The 19412-nt window shown below is 44.7% G+C and overlaps 5 protein-coding genes across 5 annotated transcripts; 3 read left to right on the plus strand and 2 right to left on the minus strand.

Annotated features, from left to right (window-relative positions):
• Positions 1-524: 524 nt before the first annotated feature.
• Positions 525-990, plus strand: LOC117574413 (homeobox protein Hox-D10). The gene has a single exon (XM_034258251.2). The coding sequence runs from the start codon at positions 525-527 to the stop codon at positions 978-980; it is 456 nt and encodes a 151-aa protein (XP_034114142.1). The 3' UTR covers positions 981-990.
• Positions 981-2348, minus strand: LOC117573398 (MKI67 FHA domain-interacting nucleolar phosphoprotein). The gene is made up of 3 exons (XM_034256601.2): positions 2155-2348; positions 1747-2088; positions 981-1691 (listed from the first exon to the last, which is right to left on the minus strand). Exons 1-3 carry the CDS (start codon positions 2245-2247, stop codon positions 1032-1034), a joined length of 1095 nt encoding a protein of 364 aa, XP_034112492.1. The 5' UTR covers positions 2248-2348; the 3' UTR covers positions 981-1031.
• A 463-nt stretch (positions 2349-2811) lies between these two features.
• LOC117573402 (diphthine methyl ester synthase) lies at positions 2812-4165 on the plus strand. Its single transcript, XM_034256604.2, has 2 exons — positions 2812-3176; positions 3263-4165. Exons 1-2 carry the CDS (start codon positions 3042-3044, stop codon positions 3971-3973), a joined length of 846 nt encoding a protein of 281 aa, XP_034112495.1. The 5' UTR covers positions 2812-3041; the 3' UTR covers positions 3974-4165.
• Positions 4166-4201: 36 nt separating this feature from the next.
• LOC117573399 (COP9 signalosome complex subunit 6) lies at positions 4202-5577 on the minus strand. The gene is made up of 2 exons (XM_034256602.2): positions 4983-5577; positions 4202-4913 (listed from the first exon to the last, which is right to left on the minus strand). Exons 1-2 carry the CDS (start codon positions 5373-5375, stop codon positions 4269-4271), a joined length of 1038 nt encoding a protein of 345 aa, XP_034112493.1. The 5' UTR covers positions 5376-5577; the 3' UTR covers positions 4202-4268.
• Positions 5578-5986: 409 nt separating this feature from the next.
• LOC117573382 (adenomatous polyposis coli protein) lies at positions 5987-19349 on the plus strand. The gene is made up of 4 exons (XM_034256569.2): positions 5987-6220; positions 10791-14735; positions 14815-14953; positions 15009-19349. Exons 2-4 carry the CDS (start codon positions 10849-10851, stop codon positions 18537-18539), a joined length of 7557 nt encoding a protein of 2518 aa, XP_034112460.1. The 5' UTR covers positions 5987-6220; positions 10791-10848; the 3' UTR covers positions 18540-19349.
• The last annotated feature ends 63 nt before the right edge of the window (positions 19350-19412 follow it).

The following is a 19412-nucleotide window of genomic DNA, read 5'->3' on the forward strand; positions in this document are numbered from 1 at the left end:
TGCGCTCCGTAACGCAGTCTAATGATCTGTAAGAACTTTAAAGAGCGTGCTATTGATGTGTCGTTATAAAAAGGCGATAATCGACAGAAAGAGATTTTTATGAGCATTAGATAATTGTTGGACACACAAAGCCCTTGACTCATGTTATGATAGATAGAAGAGCCACTGCCACACATGCGCTCTGCAGCTACTTCCGTTTTGTATTGCGTATTGTTGTTTTGACAAGAGCTCGCAGACCGGGCATATGCTTCTAAAATAACAACAACATACTTTGTGGGTGTCATAATCGCTCAGAAAGTAAGCGGCAAGTGGAACGGAGAGGAAGAAAGATGAGCGCACGCGACGTCTCTATCCAGATGTTGCGCACAATTATCATATCAGCAGCACATCATTTACAGTTAAGTGGAAAAACAGATTGAGCCAATCGAACGCAAAGCCGAAGTCGCAGTCGCTTTAATAAGACGTTTCGTGAACTCGCGAGCGTTCAGTATTAATTAGTGAGTGCAAGCGTAAGGATCAACAACATGAAGAACTCCAGCTCCAACTCGAATTCCGATTTATCCTCATACTACTGTTTAAACGTCACAAAGTGCTGGACAAGCGAAGGCTATGTGGAATACAATTGTAACTACGGTCAGAGTCATGGGCAAATTGCTGTAGATGCCGCCTGGTCAAATGATGCTGCCAACTACGATTGGGATGCGGTGCAGTTGGCAGCCAGTTTGGAGACAGCAGCAAGCGCAATCCAGGACAACGCCAAGACGACAATGCAATCACATCGCAAGGAGCGGACAGCTTTCACCAAAGCGCAACTTAAGCAGCTGGAAGCCGAGTTCTGTTATTCCAACTATTTGACGCGGCTGCGTCGCTATGAAATTGCTGTGGCCTTGGAGCTGAGCGAACGTCAGGTGAAGGTCTGGTTCCAGAATCGTCGCATGAAGTGCAAACGCATCAAACTCGAGACGACAAAGTCACAATAGTTTACGATTTACAAATGTTTAATGTCTTAATGTAAGAGAATATATATATAATTACTTCTTCTTTAGCTTCTTGCCCATTTTCTGCAGCGGTTTGGCCAATTGCTTGGCTGCCGCAAGCTTCAGCGGTTCTTTGACAGCCTTTTTATTCACTTTAGCAGCGGGGGCAGAAGCCTTCTTTTTCTGCACGCCACCCGAGCCGGGTTTGCGCTTGAGCAGATCACTCAAACGCTCCTCGGCCGTATTTTTCTTTTTCTTTTGCGACTTTTTGGGTGGCGGCGATGCCACTTCTTCCTCCTCCTCCTCTTCTTCGTCATCATCATCATCATCTTCGCTCTCGTCCTCTTCAGCGCTTTCAACGCTCAGCAGCGTCTGATCTGCATCCTCATCCTCATCTTCATCATCCACATAATCTTCGTCTTCAGAGTCTTCGTTAATGGTGTTGCCTAGCAAATCCTCAAGCTCCAGCTCCTTCTTTTGCTTCTTCGACTTCTTGGCAGTTGTGGGCTTATCTTCCTTGGATTTCTGTTGTGGCTCAACCAACAATGTATTGAAATCAATGCCCAAATGTTTATATTTCTTTTGCAAATCCTTCAGCTTCCTCATTCCAGCCACAGTGCGTTTCTGGCAGGTGGTTTCATTCCAGTTGTTCAGCTTCTTTACACTCTTCTGTGTGGCTTTAGTCACTGACGACACATAGATGTCTTTGCCAGCCTAAACACAAAATTGGTTATTAAATTATACAACCATTTATTAAAAGGTTTCTTACCTTATTTTTAACACGCTTTACTGAGGTTTTAAAGTAGTTGAAATTTTGCTTCTCCGGAGGTATATAAGTGGCCTTCACCACCTTCTGGAACATTAGATAATTGTCCATGGTATCGGCGGCCACTTTGGCCACTTCCGGATACTCGAACTCTACGAAAGCGAATCCTTTGCTGCCGCCCGTGCGTTCCGAACGTGCCAAACGCAAGCGTGTCACATTGCCAAATTGTCGGAAATATTGACGCAACTGTTGCTCAAAGAAGCCATGGGGCAAATGCTTAACCAAGACGACGCCACGTTCCGGACGCTTGACTTCGTTTTTGGCTTTCGGAAGTCGTTTCTTCAGCTGTCAAAATGAAGACCGTTTACCGTTGTTGGCTATTCTCAACTTGCGGTTTGCTTGTAAACTCACCTGTCCTGAAATTACAGCTATCTTTTGATCTTTTTTGATTGGAGTTGCGGGCCTTTTAATTTGATTAGGTTTTGGCTTTTTAACCGGCGGCATTTTGCAATAGCTTATTATTTATTATCTACTAAAAAACAAAGTTTCTAACAAGCAAAATAAAAACGATGAACAGCCGCACGTGGAGAATAGAAGTAAAACAGCGTGACCGTAGCTAATATTTAAAAACGTACTATATATCACATTGCAAAATATACCACTCACTTTGCAAATAAGTGCAAGAACACTCAGTTTATGACTTAATTTTTTGTTTTCTGTCTAAATTGAACAATATTTAATAATTTAAAACATTGTTTTCAGAAGTTAACTTAATCTTTTTAAGCTCGACTTTCAATTTATTGCACAACACTATTGCTGTAATATATAGTATTTATTTCAGTATATGCGTTTAAAAAGCGGCATTTCCATTATTTGTAATCGAAATATAACAAATAAAGCTTAATTAAGCTATATTAATTTGCTTCGATTTATGGTTTTATAATTTACTATGCTAAAATTGTAATTAATTGCAATAAAAAATGTAATGCAGTGTGACCACATAAAATAATTTTTTTGAGCGCCACTTTATCAAATTGGCTAAAATGGCGGTCATGGCAACACTGTTAAACAGATGTTAGTGCAATCGCGTCGTCCGCGCGTGAAGAAGCAACAAGCGAGGTGCAAATCCAATACACATAGACAGAGAGAGGCACGTGTCGGTTTCAACACAAAAATTCGCAAGCATTTCTTTTGCTAAATTACACAAAAACACACACACGCACTCAAACATACACACAGCCAATCAAATAGCACAACTTGTGAATAATAGCAATAGTAATAACACGCACAAAACAAAAATGTTCTATCTGATTGGACTGGGTCTGGGCGATATCAAGGATATTACAGTGAAAGGCCTTGAAATTGTGAAGCAATGTAGTCGTGTGTACCTGGAAATGTATACCTCAATTCTGGGCTGTAGCCTTGAGGATATGGTGAGTGCATGCATATATATGAATTTTCAAAGTAGTTGCAATGTTTTGTTAATAATATTATTTTGCTTTTCGCTTTGCGATTTTAGCAAGAATTCTATGGACGTCCTGTACTGCTCGCTGACCGTGATTTGGTCGAACAGGGCGCTGATGAAATACTCGCTGGCGCCGCCGAAGCCGATGTAGCTCTGCTTGTGGTTGGCGATCCATTTGGCGCAACAACACACACAGATTTCATATTGCGCGCCAAGGAGAAGAACATTCCTTACAAGGTCATTCACAATGCGTCCATCATGAATGCCATCGGCTGTTGTGGCCTGCAGCTGTATAAATTCGGTGAAACTGTCTCGATACCGTATTGGGATGAAACCTGGAAACCGGATAGTTTCTATGACAAAATCAAATTGAATCGCCTGCACAACATGCACACGCTATGTCTGCTCGACATCAAGGTTAAGGAGCCCACCCCCGAGTCGTTGATGCGCAAACGCAAGGAATACATGCCGCCACGTTTTATGAGCGTCGCTGAGGCGGCCCAGCAACTACTCGCGATTGTCGAGAAGAAGGATGCCCTAGAGCGGAATACAGTCTTGAATGAGCAATCCTTGTGCGTGGGTTTGGCCCGAGTGGGGCAGGATACGCAACAGATTGTTGTGAGCACTTTGCATGGCATGCGTGCCACCGATTTGGGTGGCCCATTGCATTCGCTGATCATACCCGCCAAGGAGATGCATCCCCTGGAGGTGGAATTCATGCAACAATATTCGGCCAACATAAAGCTGGACGATTATAATCATTAGAAAAGAGCAGGCAGTTTATTGGCCGCCCCACCGCATTAATTGAAACGTATTTAATTGAATTGAATTTAAGGTAGCTCGTGGAGCTGGATGTGGAGCAGGAAAAGCTCACCGAAGTGAAAATCCCCTGCTTAAAAATTCCAACTGTGTAGTTTGCAAACAAACAATAATAAAAAAATGCATTGAAATTGTCGATTCGATTCGTGTTGCATCATTTTTAATAGGCAGCAATTAAATTGAATTGGAAATTGAATATATATATATTTTGCTTTTCGTGTATAATTAGTTAATTTCTTTTTTAAGGATACAGCCCACGCATGCGTCGCGAGGATCCCTGCCGATCGTACAGCATATTGAATTTGTTTACAAACTGATGCATATCATTGCAGCCCTTGGTCAACGTGCCCAGATAACTGATCAAGCCAACATCGTTGCACTGCGTGTAGAGCTCCTCCTGGAACGCTGGCACCTGCATGATGGGCAGTCGATGACACAACGCATAGGCCTCACGCAATATTTCCTGATTCGCCTGCAGTTTGCCCGCCTCGACATCTTTGATGTATTTCAAAACGATCTTAATGCGCTCATTGAGCATTTTAATGGCGCTATCCTGGGCAACCAAATGCTCGGCAACCACACTCTTCTCGCCAGATTCATTGGTTGTCATACGGGCCACATGGTCGACACCAATGCGTTCCGCCTCCTCGGTGGCCAATGTGTAGGTGAGGGGCACAAACAGCATGGTCGCCTCGCCATCCACCAGATCGATGAGCGATTCGAACAATTTCACCGGCAACTGGTCGACACTGCGTGCCAACGGATGCAGCTGGAGCATGATGGGACACTCATTAATCTCGGCGATTTGTTTCTGAATCTTTATATCGCTGGCAGTTGGACTGTCACCAGTTGTATACCAGCCAATAAAGTCCAGATCACTGAACACCTGAATTTTTAATACATATATGAATATATAGGTTACATAGTTAACTGTCAGTGAATTGTGGATTGTTACCTGCTTGTATTGCTGTTCCTTCTTGTTGTAGTAGTCTCTGTTAATAATGGTTTCATCTGCGATTTCATCGGTTTTCAACTCAAACGAGTTCATCACCTCAATGTTACGTCCCTTTTGTTTGCCAATCAGTGCGCCATACACTTGTCGCGGCTCGCCGTGTTGCGCCCGAAAGCGTGTCCAGTGCTCCGAAATGTTCATGATAACCAGTGGGTGCAGTGAAATGGTCACCGATGCAATTGTTCCAGCTGCAGCCATAATGTTGCCCTTCGCCTGCTGCTGTTGTTGTTTGCTGCCGGCTGCAGCCGCATCGCCGGACGCTGCCGCTGCAGCTGCTGCCGTGGATGAAGTGCTCGGCTTCGCCGACAGGTCCACATCAACGTCCATTTGTTCCATATTTTTAATTTATTATTTATTTGCCTTAAGGATTGGCTGCTACTTTGTTTGTTCGGCTAATGATTTGCAATTTCCTTTTTTGTTTGGGATTGTTTGCTCGGGTAGTATCGTCCGACCGCCACAGATTATCGAACCTTACTGATAATATACAGTTACTACTTTGAAAACTATTAAAATTTGTTTAATTTCACATTTGCATTAAATTACAATGCTTTATCTTTCGATAACAAATAAAAATATATTTATTTTTAAAATAAAATTCCTAATAAGTGTTTCGATTAATTCAATATTCGATATATATTGATAAGGATTTTTTGTGATTTGTATGACTTTCTTATTGGAGTCGATGTGAGGGAATTCTTTAAGATAATTTTAGTATAATATTCATTCTAAAATACAACGAACAAAATTTTTATTATGAATGGAGAGACATGTTAAATTTATATATTTGAAAATATAAATGAAACAAGCAAATAATAATATTGGATCTTTTTAATGGATTTTCGAAAATTTCCCTATACGCAGAAAACACCAATTAAGCTCGATTGAAACCAATCGATATTTTCCCAAGTAAATCGGATCGGTGTCACCTCTAGGCTGAGGGCAACACAAACTAGTCCATTTTTGGCCGTGCCACTTGAAGTCGTTGCGTTCGGACGGTCTGCTTTTCTTGCAAATTAACGCATTATACGTGCGCTTCTTATTTGTTTTTATCGCGAACTGTGTAAGAATTATAAATAAATGCAATCGCGCTGAAAGTAAACAACATCTAAGATAAAGTGTGAAATGAGTCTGCTCAAGCCAACAGCTGCTTCAAGCTGTTAAGAACTGATTTTTTGGTCAAGGTATGCACTAAACTTGTCTGTGTGGGAGTCTCAATAAGAATCATCTTTTTTTTTGTTTGTATGTATGCATGTGACAAAACCTACAGAAATAAATGAGAAATGTTTACAGTCATTTCCCCCTCAACTTTTTATGGCAATGATATGTTTTAGTTTTGAAGTGTGCGTCTTTTAATTAAAAACTTTAATGAACAGCTTGACATGTTGTTTCTCTGCGTCTTTTGCTCCTCTTCGTTCTTACATACATACATATGTATTCCTTTTACAGGAAAAATCAATAAAGTCCAATTGTGACAATGGGCGCGAATGCATGTGTGTGTGTGTATTTACGTGCGTGAGCGGCTGCGCCTTGTACCGTGTAAGAGTGTGGGTGTAAAATATCTGCATCTGTAGTTGTGTTTGTTCTCAAGCTGCTGCAGACTCCTTTATCAGCAATTTGAGCCGCGCATGTGTGTGTGTATGTGTAAATGCCGCTTCTGTATTTTGTTGTTATTGCAAAAGTGAATGTGGCGCACCTAATTGATATTTAGTAATTTCTCTTGCTCTTGTTTAACAACATAATTAATCATTTAGCAAATTGTTTGTGCATTCGTATTTCAGTTGCATGCGCAAATTAACTGCTAAATACCGAAAAGTACACACACACATGCATGTATGTATGTACATTCAAATATGTGAATGTATTTATTAGGCACGCTTTAAGGGTTTGACGCGCTGTTATATTTCTTTTATTGTTTTTGCAGTCGCAGCCGGATAGTTATAGTATTTAGTTTCCCTTTTACTTTGCCTTCAATTTACATAATCATGATCTCTCGAGCAGAGATAGAGAGAGACAACACAACAAACTGGACAACACAAAAAATGAAAAGCAATAATAAAAACAACAACAAAAGCGAATGACGTTCATTAAACCGACTCACACATACAACAGCAATACACACACATACATATGTATTTATGGGAATAGGCGCGCGTACTTTTATTATGTGACCAGCGAGTGAGTGCTATAATTTTGCATAGCGGCGAAGGAGACTGTTTTGGTGGATGCCATAATCTATATAATGGGCATGGGCATTTACAAGTGTGTGTGTGTGTGTGTATGTTTGTTGGCTATGGATGCAAATATTTCGCCAGCCTCCTAAATATTTTAGCTAAATAAAATTATAAATAGTTTGCAGCTATTCATTTTTTTTTGTTAAATAAAAACAATTTAATTTATTTTAAATAAATTAATAAATCCCCATTATTCGAATAAGAATGGTTGTGTTGCTTAGCTAGAGTATTTAGCTGTCGCTATGCTGCTCACTATTGTTATATCGACTTTATATTTGCGCATATTTCCATCATGTCTTTTTAATGGTATGCCAGCTCCCTCCCTTTTCTTTCTTTTGCCCCCATTCGTCGCTGCGCCATCTTCAATCATTCGCTCGCTCTCTGTTTTCTGCTGCGATAGTTCTGGCGTTTGGATTTTCGGTATGCAAAATGTGTGCCAAGCCAAAACGTCGCTTCCTTTTGTGGTGTACTTTTACATATACAACTACTACTCTTACACATAAGCATGTGTAGATGGGTCTGTGTTGTTGCTTTGACTGGCCGGTTAATGACACTGAAGACAGCGAGGGAGGAGCGGCGCCTGACTAGACTAGTGACGCATACATATCTGCACATTCTTTGTGGTACTTGCCAATGAGCTCACACACATGCATACAAACAATGTATGGGCATCGACTAATTGATGAACTGTTGATTCACTAGACAAGCTAAAATGCCGGCTATGTAACATACATAAGTAATTGTGCCTACACTGTGCAGCAAAAAAAAGTAGTAAAAACTATGAGTAAAAAATATGCAATAAATTACGCTATAGGCGGCAATTAACACGTCGTTTAAATTACAGCTGTAAACAGTTGCATTAACACGGAAAGCATAAACAGTGTTACCCCCTTCTATTTAAGCTGCTCCTTTGGATCAGTTCAGTGTTACCATAATTTCGTTCGTATTGAGAGCAGTTGAATGTTACCCCAATAAGTTTAATTTGTTTTTGGACGGTGTAGCCTCGCATACCATTTATCATTCACACGAAACTTTAATCAGAGATAGTAGCTGCTGCTTATCAGAATAAAGAAATACGTAAAATTGTTGTACTTCATTTGTAAGAGGGTCAGACAAGTTGCTTGGTTGGTTGTTGAGTAAGCACTTATTTTCTGTTAAGCTTATTCATACGTATTTGGCAAAAACGCAAAATTATGCACGTGATTTCCTGACTTTGTGTGTGAATGATGAACAGCGGTGGTTTGGTCTTATCCAGTGCCGGCAAATTGTCATGCTCTCGAATTCCGCTATTATCCAATTACAATAAATAACAAATAGAGAATTCCAATTCGATTTTGATGAATTTGCCAATTGGAGCCGAAAGAATGATGTGTGTGTGTATTGTTATTTAGAGGGTCACCCTAAATTAGTCTGAGAATCTCAAATTTAATCATGTCACACACACACATAGAGCACATACATGCGCACACACCTAGTTACATACGCATATAGGCAATTATACGGCGCATGCGCCGCTGCAATAAGAAATGCATCAGTTTTAAGCGCATAACTCAACGGCAGCTCAAATGAGAAATATAACAACAGCAACAACAGTAGAAGCTAACAATAACAACTACATCGGCGAGCTAACAACAATAACAATGGAAATTAAGCAGCTGAAAACGCATCTGTATCTTTTTCATGCACTGGAAATTCCGCAAAAAGTCGACGGCGACGTCGACGAACCGCTAACTTTCTAAAAAGATGCAGCGCCAGCTAATCATGATCATAATGATGATTGCGTTTCTTACTATTTCACCAGTTATAAGTCACAATATAAATGCCACATTTGGAACAACAACGGGTATATTGAAGCACTATCTCAATTCGACAATTGCCTCAAAAATGCTTTTTTAATTTACTCATTTATTGGATAACAATCCAATAATCCGTTTCGAGAGCGTCTTCAACTTACCACTAAATTCTTAATTTTCGTAATTGTTTTCAACCCAATTGAGAAGACACTTCTTCTCATAATAAAGTCAAGGGGCAATGCTTAGAAATGGTCGAAAAGAATTTAAGCACAACGCACTTGAGAAGCATTCGACATGGGACCGGTCAAAAGGGATTTGTACACCAATTACAGTGTATTTAAATGAACATAATAGTGTGTTGACCTGAACAAGTGTTCCTCAAAAGTTCAATGCCATGTCAAATGGCCAGCAAAAAGTTCAAACTTGCAAAGTTCAACATGAAGTAGGATATAAAGAAAATAAAAAACCTGAAAGTGACAAAACTTGCAACTTAATTTTATTTTAAAGCTAGAAAGCTTATAAATTTGCAATAGTTAAGAGATATCAGTATTTAAGATCGGAAAAAAGATCACAGATTATTGTTATGCATTTTGTAAATATGTCCAATGATAATGGATAAATTTCATATACATTAAAATATTATTACCCCGTAATTTTTTTTATTATTTATTATTATTTGTGTTATAATTATTAACTCATTAAAATTCATATTAATTTAAAAGTTAAATTTTTGTTTTTAACTAAAAAAGACTTCAGTCTTCATTAAATACAGTTTATTTTTCTCTAAAATTGCAATTTTTAATGTCATATTTCGGCATACATAATTAACTTACTAATGTATAATTCAGGCAAATTTCATTACGATCGTATTAAAGATTTAAAAAAATAGGTCAATAAATAATTCATGAATATAGCAACTAAAATTTTTTTATTGAGCTATAAATAAAACTTAACTTTCTTAATTCTTCAAATTACTAATTATATTAAAGAACACTTACAGTAGTAGCAAATGTTTTTTATAACGAATAATTTAATAATTGATGAATACTAAATCTTTAAAGCTGCTTTATAAGGCTATTTACATGTCGTAGCAAGTTAATTATTTACTTACTTTGTAGTTAACTTTTAACTATGTAGTTATAATTAACTAAGATTACAAAAAAAAACTTCTTAATAGAGACTCACTTCTCTATTAAATGTAATATTAAAAACTAGATTTAATATAATAATAAAAAAAGAAAAAACTCTTCAAAGTTATATTTAAAGGGCATTTACAAGTCGTTGCAATTTGTTGTGCTCCACATGCGTGTAATTGTTTGAATGTGTACGTGTGTGTGTGTGTGTAACTTGTTGCATTTTATGACAGCTTTGGCAAGGCGACCGCACACTCGAGCTTACACCTGATATTTTGTGGAGCCGCTGCGACTTCAACGTTGTGTATAGTTGTATAGTTGTTGTCTGCATCCGCGTTGATTGCGTTGATCGCCGTCTCCGTCGCCTAGCGTCTCTGTCTCGCGTCTCGGTTAAGGGCTCATGTTGGCCAACTGGTGTCGGGCCGGAATGCCTCGCTATTTTGGGCTATAAATAGCATTTTGGCGAAGACGCGATGTCGAGAGCTCTGGTCCATTCACCACCACTAAATTTATAACAAAAAGAACTGCAAAACTGAAAACTGAATACGCCTCTCTGACTCGCCACACAATCTTTCTTCCCACTTCTATTTGCAGGCCATGACGCATTGAAGACGTTGCACTTCATACACTTCGTGAACCAGGTGAAGTGGTCATGTTGCAGCCCGAGCTGCAGCTCGAGGATGTCGCCGGCGACGATGCCGCTGGTCGCCAGGCAACGACGATGACGACGACGAACATTGTGTCAGCCATGGCTGGCATCAGTCTCGATGACGATGTCGAAGATGTGGATGTGGATGTTGTAGAGCTGGAGCGTAAGCCGCATTTTCTCGACTACGATGCAGCGGTGCCGCCCGACTACGAGGATAGCTACAGTGGCTACAATCATCGAGCGGCTGCCGGCGAGCAGCTGAAAATGGACAAGAAATACGAGCGGGATGGCGAAATAAGTGACTACGAGCTGGCAGCCAGTGGTTACACCAAGAAGGAGTTCACCCAGGACGACAATACGCTGCACTTTACCCAAAGCGCCGGCGCTGGCGGCGTTGTGGGGTCGAAGAAGCCGCCTGCGAAGCATTTTCTCGACGAGAATCCCATTGCACCCGACTATATGTTGGCCCAGGAGTTGCGCGAGCATCGCAGTCTCGATCGCAACTTTGAGCGGCAGTCCGCGCAGCAGCAGCAACAACAGGAGTTGCTGCCACCTCAACGTTTGGGCTCGCCGGCCGCTGTGAATGCTGTGGGACGTGTGTCGCGCAGCAAGGAACCTTCGTATACGTTGTCGCGTTTCTTGGATGGCGATGCGGCGCCTGTGTTGCCGCGTCTACCTAAGGGAGCTGCCTGGACGAGCAGCTCGGATGTGGACGCCACGTTGGGCGCCAAGGTGGAATGTGTTTACTCGTTGCTCTCGATGCTAGGCTCGAATGATCCGTTGGAGATGTCCAAGAAGTTTCTCGAACTCTCGGCGAATGCGCAAAGTTGTGCCACATTGCGACGCTCGGGTTGCATGCCGCTGCTGGTGCAGATGATGCATGCCCCGGACAATGAGCAAGAGGTGCGCAAGTGCGCCAGCTTGGCCCTCCACAATGTGGTGCACAGTCATCCGGATGAGAAGGCCGGCCGAAGGGAGGCTAAAGTGTTGCGTTTGCTTGATCAAATTGTGGACTATTGCAACTTCCTGAAGACGTTGCTGCAAAGTGGCGGCGAGGCAATTGCGGATGACTCCGATCGACATCCTTTGGCGGCGATTTCATCGCTGATGAAAGTTAGCTTCGATGAGGAGCATCGTCATGCCATGTGCGATTTGGGTGCCTTGCAAGTCATCCCGAATCTAGTGCATTTGGATCATGCGGTGCACGGTCCCAAACCTGAGGATCAATGCTGCAATTCGTTGCGTCGCTATGCGTTGATGGCTTTAACCAACCTGACATTTGGTGATGAGAACAATAAAGCTTTGCTTTGCGGTCAGAAGCAGTTTATGGAGGCGCTGGTCGCCCAGCTGGACACCACGGGACCCGATGATCTCCTCCAGGTGACGGCGAGTGTGTTGCGCAATCTTTCGTGGCGAGCCGACAGCAACATGAAGGCAGTGCTCAATGAGATTGGCACGGTGACCGCTTTGGCCAAGGCAGCCATGCGCAACAAGAGCGAGAACACGTTGAAGGCAATTTTGTCGGCGCTGTGGAATCTTTCCGCGCATTGCAGCACGAATAAGGCAGAGTTTTGTGCCGTCGATGGAGCGTTGGCTTTTCTCGTTGGCATGTTGAGCTATGAGGGACCGAGCAAGACGCTGAAGATCATTGAGAACGCTGGCGGCATATTGCGCAATGTTTCAAGTCACATTGCGGTCTGTGAACCTTATAGACAGATCTTGAGGCAGCACAATTGTTTGGCCATACTTCTGCAGCAACTGAAGTCGGAGAGTTTGACGGTTGTCAGTAATTCATGCGGCACTTTGTGGAACTTGTCAGCCCGTTGTCCGGAGGATCAGAAGTTCCTGTGGGACAATGGTGCGGTGCCTATGTTGCGTTCGTTGATACACTCCAAGCACGCCATGATCTCCGAGGGCAGCTCGTCGGCTCTGAAGAATCTGCTGAATTTTCGCCCCGCTGTACAGAATCAAGAGCAATTGGATCCCATAGCGCGTTCGATGGGACTGAAACAGTTGCCCACGCTCAAGGCGCGCAAGCAGAAGGCACTGCAACAGGAGTTGGGTCAGGGACATGCCGAGACCTGCGATAATCTCGACAGCAACACAGGAAATAAGTCAACGACTTCATCGACAGCTGTAGCCGGAGCTTCGCGTCGTCATCCGCCGCGTTTATCGCGCTCAGCTTTGCTCACCAAGAGCGAGAGTCGCGACTCTGTTTATTCGGCCAAATCGGACACAGCCTATGAGCATCTAATGCGTTCGGATTCCACGCAACGTCCGGGCAACTTTGAACTCGACGATCTGCAGCAGCAGGCGGATGCCATTGAGGAGCAACCCATTGACTATTCGGTCAAGTACAGTGAAGCGGCGACGGCAAAGACAACAACGACCACATATCAGGAAACGGACTTGGATCAACCCACGGATTTCAGTCTGCGCTATGCGGAGAATCAGCTGGAGTCGACGGCAGTGCAGCAGGTGCCAGTTAAGGCAGCTGTGGGTCAGCAAGAGGAGGCGGATGCCTCGCAGGAAATACTGCTCATACTGGATGACAGCGTCAAGTGTTATCAGACTGAGGATACGCCCTATGTCATATCAAATGCAGCTTCAGTGACCGATTTACGTTTGGCCGCCAAAGCTGAAGTGGAGACAGAAGCCGAGGTGTCGCCGCCAGCAGAGCTTAAAGATCAGGAGGCAGCAGAAGTAGCCACAAAGAAACCGACAGCCAAGAAGCCCGCCACAAAGGTGCCGCAATGCGCCTCCGGTTCGTATACGCCGGAGAAGCCAATCAACTACTGTGAGGAGGGAACACCAGGCTACTTTAGCCGCTATGATTCGCTGAGTAGTCTGGATGAACCGGGCAAGGTCGTAGCTCCAGTGAAACCAGTCGAGACTGACAAGCAACAGCAGGAACAGGAGCAGCTGCCCATTGAGGAGCAACAACAGCAAGAAGTGGAACCTCAGCAGGAACAGCAACTGAAATCTGTGGCCAACAATTCAGCGCTAGACACACCGCTAATGTTTTCACGTCGCAGCTCCATGGACTCGCTGGACGTGGATGTGGATGCCACGTGCGATGACAAAAGCTCGGTGGTCAGTGATTTTAGTCGCTTGGCCAGCGGAGTCATTTCGCCATCGGAGCTGCCCGATTCGCCCACACAAAGCATGCCACAATCGCCGCGTCGCATCAGCGTCGCAAGTGCTAATCCTCTCCAGCCTGCAGTGGTCACGCAACGCCCATTGCGCAGCGTCTTTGAGGATGATCTGAGCAGCTTCAATGTGGAGCATACGCCGGCACAGTTCTCGAATGCCACAAGTCTCAGTAATCTGAGCATTGTCGATGAGGATGAAAAGCCGTTGGCCGATGAAAATGACAAGGAAGCGGAGGATGAACTGTTACTGGCCAGCTGCATCAACATGGGCATGCAACGCACAGCGGCAGGCAACATTGCTGTGGCTACTGCAGTCGCTCCCTCTGCCACGTTGGCTGAGGAGACAACGCACAGCTATTGCACCGAGGACACTCCAGCGTTGCTCTCTAAGGTGGGAAGCAACACCAATCTGTCGGCCATCTCGATTAACTCGACACCAGGTGTGCCACAAGAGCAACAACAGCCGCAACGCTATTCGCTCAATCTGTCCGATGATGTGTCCTCCAATGCTTCGGATTGTGGCGGAGTGTTGCAGCAATGCATTCGCGATGGCATGAAGAAGTCGGCTCCGTTGCCTGCTGCTCTGGACATGTTGCGTGGCAGCGGCGCCTACGATGAGATGAACAAGTATCTGGTGGAGGATTCGCCCTGCAATTTCTCGGTGGTCTCTGGACTGTCCAATCTCACAGTGGGTTCCAGTTTGGTGGGTCCAGCTGTTCAGCTGAAGGAACAGAGCAGGTAAGCTAAGGTTTAAGGCTTCGGATTTCATCTAAATATGAAAATTTCTTAATCCCCTAATTGTTTACTCCTCTTGTAGCACTGAACTTGCGGCTGCTGCTCTGCCAGCTGTGCCCTTGGCTGTTCCAGAGACAACTCGTAGGCCGCCGCATTGGCAGGACGATTCACTCAGCTCGCTGTCCATTGACTCCGAGGATGACACCAATCTGCTAAGTCAGGTAAGTTTTGCATTACTTAAACTTGACAACACTTTATTAATTTGCTTCCTCACAGGCAATTGCCGCTGGCTGCAATCGCCCCAAGTCGAATCTGGGCTTCAGCTCCACGGCCTCGGGCAGCAAACGCTCCAGCTCGCTGTGCTCCAGCTCACAGCCCATAGCCATCAATGCGGCCACCTCGGCGAGCTCCTTGAACTCGGCCATGAGTGCACGCAAGCAGCAAATGCAACAGGAATCCTACAGCTCGGTGGACTCCAGTGATTCGAATGATAATCAATCCAAGTCGCTGTTTGAGCTGTGCATACTCAATGGCATGTACAAGTCGAGGGAGCCGGGCAACAGAGCTCAGCTGCAGCAGCAACAGTTGTCGACAGCCACAGCCTCAGCTCAATCGAATCCCAATCTCAAGCAATACGATTCGTTGCCCGTGCAGCTGCCGGCGCAATCGAAGCGACATCGTGAGCGGCATCATCATCATCACCGGGAGCATCATCATCATCAACAGAGGGAGCGAGAGCGTGAGCGCAAGGACGAGAAGCTGCTGATGGAGTGCATCAATACGGGCATCTCAAAGAAGATCAATGCGTTGCCAAAAAACGCGCCAGCTACGTCTGCAGCTGCATTGGAACCGTGTCACCCAATGGCAGCTACTACATCAGCAAGTGTCAACAGCACAGCAGCAGCAGCTCCAGACGTAGGCAAGAAAAGGCAACACAATCATCAACAGCAGCTTCTCTACAGCAACAGCAACCAGAGCATTCAGCAATACAGCAACCACAGCAGCAGCAACAACGCCATCGACATCGACACAGACGCAGCAAAAAGTCCAGCTCCAAGTCCCGAGATCGACAACTCGATCGATCCCGTGACCGTTATTGGGTCTAGACCCAACGATCTCTCCAGCGATGAATCAAATCAATCATTTATACTCGACACTTCCGTACGACTCGAGGAGCACAAAGAGGCAGCAAAGCCAAGTGGCGCCGACAAGCACAAGGATCCCGATTTGATGTTGAAATCCGTGGAGCGTTTAACCCTCGAGTTTGTCACATCCGCCGAGCAGCTGCGACACAGTCAGAGCAACAGCCAGAGTCACAGCGAGAGTCCGCGGAGTCAGCGCAAGACGCACAGCAACACCAGCAACAACAACACATGGAACGAGCACAGTTGTCCGAATGATGTCTCCTTTCCCAGCCTCAGTCAAACGGCCCCGAAACTGGCCTCGCTCAGCTTTGACGACGATCCAACTGATGTCGAGGTCACCCAAGCGGAGGCACTGGAACTGCATGATTTTGTGGAAATAACGCCAACCAATGAGACGCAAACGATGCCCTCATTAGGCTTGACAACCGATCACATTGATGCAACTCCACCACAGCCTCAACTGCAGTTCCAGCTGGGCGGACAAGTGCAGAACGCGGCTGCTCTGCATCAGCAGCAACATCAACAGCAGCAGCGTATGCTGCTCTTCAATGGCACCAGCGCCTCGATGATGACCAACTCCACAATGATTGCGTTTGAGGCGCGTGCGCTGGCCGAGAATCTGCAGCAACTGCAGCAGACAACGGACGACGACGACGATGACAATGATAGCACTGCGGCTCAGTTGACATTCAGCATTAATGGCAGCCTGGATTTGGATAATGTGCGTCCGCCGTCGGGCATGGATTCGTTGAATTCCGCCTGCAACACGCAGCCGAGTTCGTTGCGTCATCAAGCGTTGCCCAGCAAATCACCGAGATTTGCGCGCAAAGCTTTCCCCGCTGGTTTGGTGGCAAAGCGTGCGCTTGGCCAGCTGGCGGGCAGTGCTGAGAGTGTCAACTCCAGTTGCAATCTGCTGGATAACATAAAGCCGCCGTCGCTCATGGACGAGCTGCTCGACTCGATGATCAGCGTGGACAGCATACAGTCGGAGGTAGCGGATGCTGGCGAGGATTGCAGCATGGCTACCACAATATCGGTGTCCAACTATGAGACGGCTGCTTGCGATGATCAAACGTTGACGCTGACTATGCTGCAGAGTTGCTGTGACTACGACGATGAGGAGGATGCCACCATGAATGAGGATTTCAGTTCGGCTGAGTCAACGCCCAAGCAAGGCACGACACCGTCGCCGAATCGACGCACGCTGACGCCCAAGCAGAAGCGTCGCCTGGCCAAAGATCGCTACAAGACATACACCATATCGAGCAGTGCTCTAGAGGATGCCCAGGAGACGCTGCAAATCGAGATTGTTGAGACGCCGACGCCACGTGCCCAGGGACGAAGACGTGGCAGCTCGGAGCGCTACAAGACGCAGTTAATTGAGTGTCCACGGCAACTGTTGCAACAGCATGGTGATGATGATGATGGCGTCAGCGAGCAATTGTCCTCCATGCGCGCCATGATGCAGCAGTTCACCTACATCACAGACATCAACTTTGGTCAGCCGCAAATGGAGCAACAGCCGGAGCAGCAGCCAGATGATCCACCTAGCTGTGAACTCGATCAGAATTCGGAAACGGAATCGTGTCATGGTCGGGCCTCAACGCCGCCAATCGCTGCAGTCGCTGTGGTGAAGCGGGCAACGCCACCGCCCACTTTGGAACCTGCTGCGGCAGTGAAAGTGGTGCGTGGACGCAAGAAGCCCGCTTACATCTCACCCTACAGCATGCAGAGTCAGCGCAACAGCAGCAATGCGGCAGCAACAGCTGCTGCCTCGACTAAGAACAAGACGCTTTCGCCTACGATTGCCAAGCGAAATGCATTGCCGGGAATGAGATTGCCAGTGAAGAAGAAGACTGTAGGAGGAGCAACAACAACAGTTGCTAAAGAAACAAAACCGACAGCCACAAAAGAAGCAAAACCAGCAGCAACAGCTGAAGAAGCAACAGCTGAAGAAGCAACGCCAGCTCCTCGGCTGGAACGTCAAGGCACTTTTGTCAAGGATGAGCCCACAAACATAAACGCACAAGTCCCCATTGTGGAGGCACTGAGTCCAACGACGCAGCGTGCTTCCAAGCTGCCCATGAAGCGCACAACAACAACAACAACCAGCACAGTTAAGACAGCAGCCAGCAAGACAGCAACAACTGTTGTGGCCACTGCTAAAGCGAATTCGCCGAAGCGCATCATTGGCAAGCCAGCAACAACCAGAGTGATGCCACAACAACTGCAACAACAACGTGCCAACACAAATATTAGGCTGGCCAGCGCCAAAGCAGCGGCTGCATCACGCGTAGCCGCTCAAGCGTCGCGTGTGTCCTCAACCACGCCGCCCTCGCGCAGCAATTCCAATTTGAATGGCAACACGGCGGCGGCAGCGGCGGCCGCTAAGATTAACCAAGCGCAGAGTCGCATTGCCAACATCTGGAAGCGTGTCGACGAGGCCAAGACAAAGGGCAACAAGCAGCAATCGGCTGTCAGCAATTTGAAGACGCAACAAACGAAATCTTCCAATACTTTGAATAATGGTGGCACACGTCCAACGCTGCTGCGCAGCTCCACATTTGACAATACGCCGCCGGGAGGAGCAGCAGCAGGAGCAGGAGTTCCAGTTGTTGCCACAACCAAGTCCCGACTCCCCGTTGTGGGTGCTCGCAAATAAAGGGGAATCACATTAACGCACAGTTAAAATGAAAGCGCAAGAGAGTTGATGATGGAAAATCAAAAATAAGATTATATACGCAATATTCTATTCAACTTGATAGGTAGTTTAGATCAATAAGCGATATCATTTATGTATTCTATATATAGAGAGAGAGAAAGAGAGAGTAAGGAAACACTCCTAGTTACTTATTACTAATCCAATTCACAGTCAGCAACCGGGTTAATTCAGCTCCAAGTTCGTGTGTAGCCAAATGTATTGCATAATAATACCTATAGATCCTATATACTAACTATATATAGATATGTTTTCAGGCCTTTCCAATGTGTACAAATATATATACACACACACAATATAAATATATATACGATATTTAAAGTTATACAAACAATATATCAGTCAATATATATACTCGTATATAGGAAAGAATAGCTGGCCTAAAACGTAATCGGGAAACTTATTTAGTACTACACTTAAATATAAAAACGTAAATTTAGCGTTATTTGTTTTTATATATATGTATGCCTTTGGCTTCCTTTTTGCAAAAACCAAATATTATTTCAAAAAAACAACAATGATAAATCACATTTATAGTCACAGCTTTTTAAGTGAACATCGAACGACGTTCGATTTAATATGTAATACATTTTTTATGGTGTAATCTTTAGATGTAATTTGTATTTGTATTTCCTTTGAGCTTATCAACAAAATACAAAATCGGTCTGTAGTTAGTTTTGATTTAAGCCCAATTTTACATTTCTAATACATATTAAAATAATAAACAACCAAAATTGCTTTTCGACAACACAATACAAGAAAAAAGACTTGTTAATAAAAACTTTTTAAACTTGCAGGCATGCTTAAGATATACAT

The sequence above is a fragment of the Drosophila albomicans genome, chromosome 2R, assembly GCF_009650485.2.
Source record: "Drosophila albomicans strain 15112-1751.03 chromosome 2R, ASM965048v2, whole genome shotgun sequence".
NCBI lineage: Eukaryota > Metazoa > Arthropoda > Insecta > Diptera > Drosophilidae > Drosophila > Drosophila albomicans.

Bases quoted from the DNA above. Each gene is read 5' to 3' on its own strand.
- LOC117574413 (XM_034258251.2), top strand. From the start codon at position 525: ATGAAGAACTCCAGCTCCAACTCGAATTCCGATTTATCCTCATACTAC.
- LOC117573398 (XM_034256601.2), bottom strand. From the start codon at position 2,247: ATGCCGCCGGTTAAAAAGCCAAAACCTAATCAAATTAAAAGGCCCGCA. The intron at 2,089-2,154 runs GTGAGTTTACAA...TCATTTTGACAG, and splicing joins TAGCTGTAATTTCAGGACAG to CTGAAGAAACGACTTCCGAA. The intron at 1,692-1,746 runs GTAAGAAACCTT...TTTTGTGTTTAG, and splicing joins TAAAGCGTGTTAAAAATAAG to GCTGGCAAAGACATCTATGT.
- LOC117573402 (XM_034256604.2), top strand. From the start codon at position 3,042: ATGTTCTATCTGATTGGACTGGGTCTGGGCGATATCAAGGATATTACA. The intron at 3,177-3,262 runs GTGAGTGCATGC...TTGCGATTTTAG, and splicing joins GCTGTAGCCTTGAGGATATG to CAAGAATTCTATGGACGTCC.
- LOC117573399 (XM_034256602.2), bottom strand. From the start codon at position 5,375: ATGGAACAAATGGACGTTGATGTGGACCTGTCGGCGAAGCCGAGCACT. The intron at 4,914-4,982 runs GTAACAATCCAC...TTAAAAATTCAG, and splicing joins AGGAACAGCAATACAAGCAG to GTGTTCAGTGATCTGGACTT.
- LOC117573382 (XM_034256569.2), top strand. From the start codon at position 10,849: ATGTTGCAGCCCGAGCTGCAGCTCGAGGATGTCGCCGGCGACGATGCC. The intron at 14,736-14,814 runs GTAAGCTAAGGT...CTCCTCTTGTAG, and splicing joins CAGCTGAAGGAACAGAGCAG to CACTGAACTTGCGGCTGCTG. The intron at 14,954-15,008 runs GTAAGTTTTGCA...GCTTCCTCACAG, and splicing joins ACACCAATCTGCTAAGTCAG to GCAATTGCCGCTGGCTGCAA.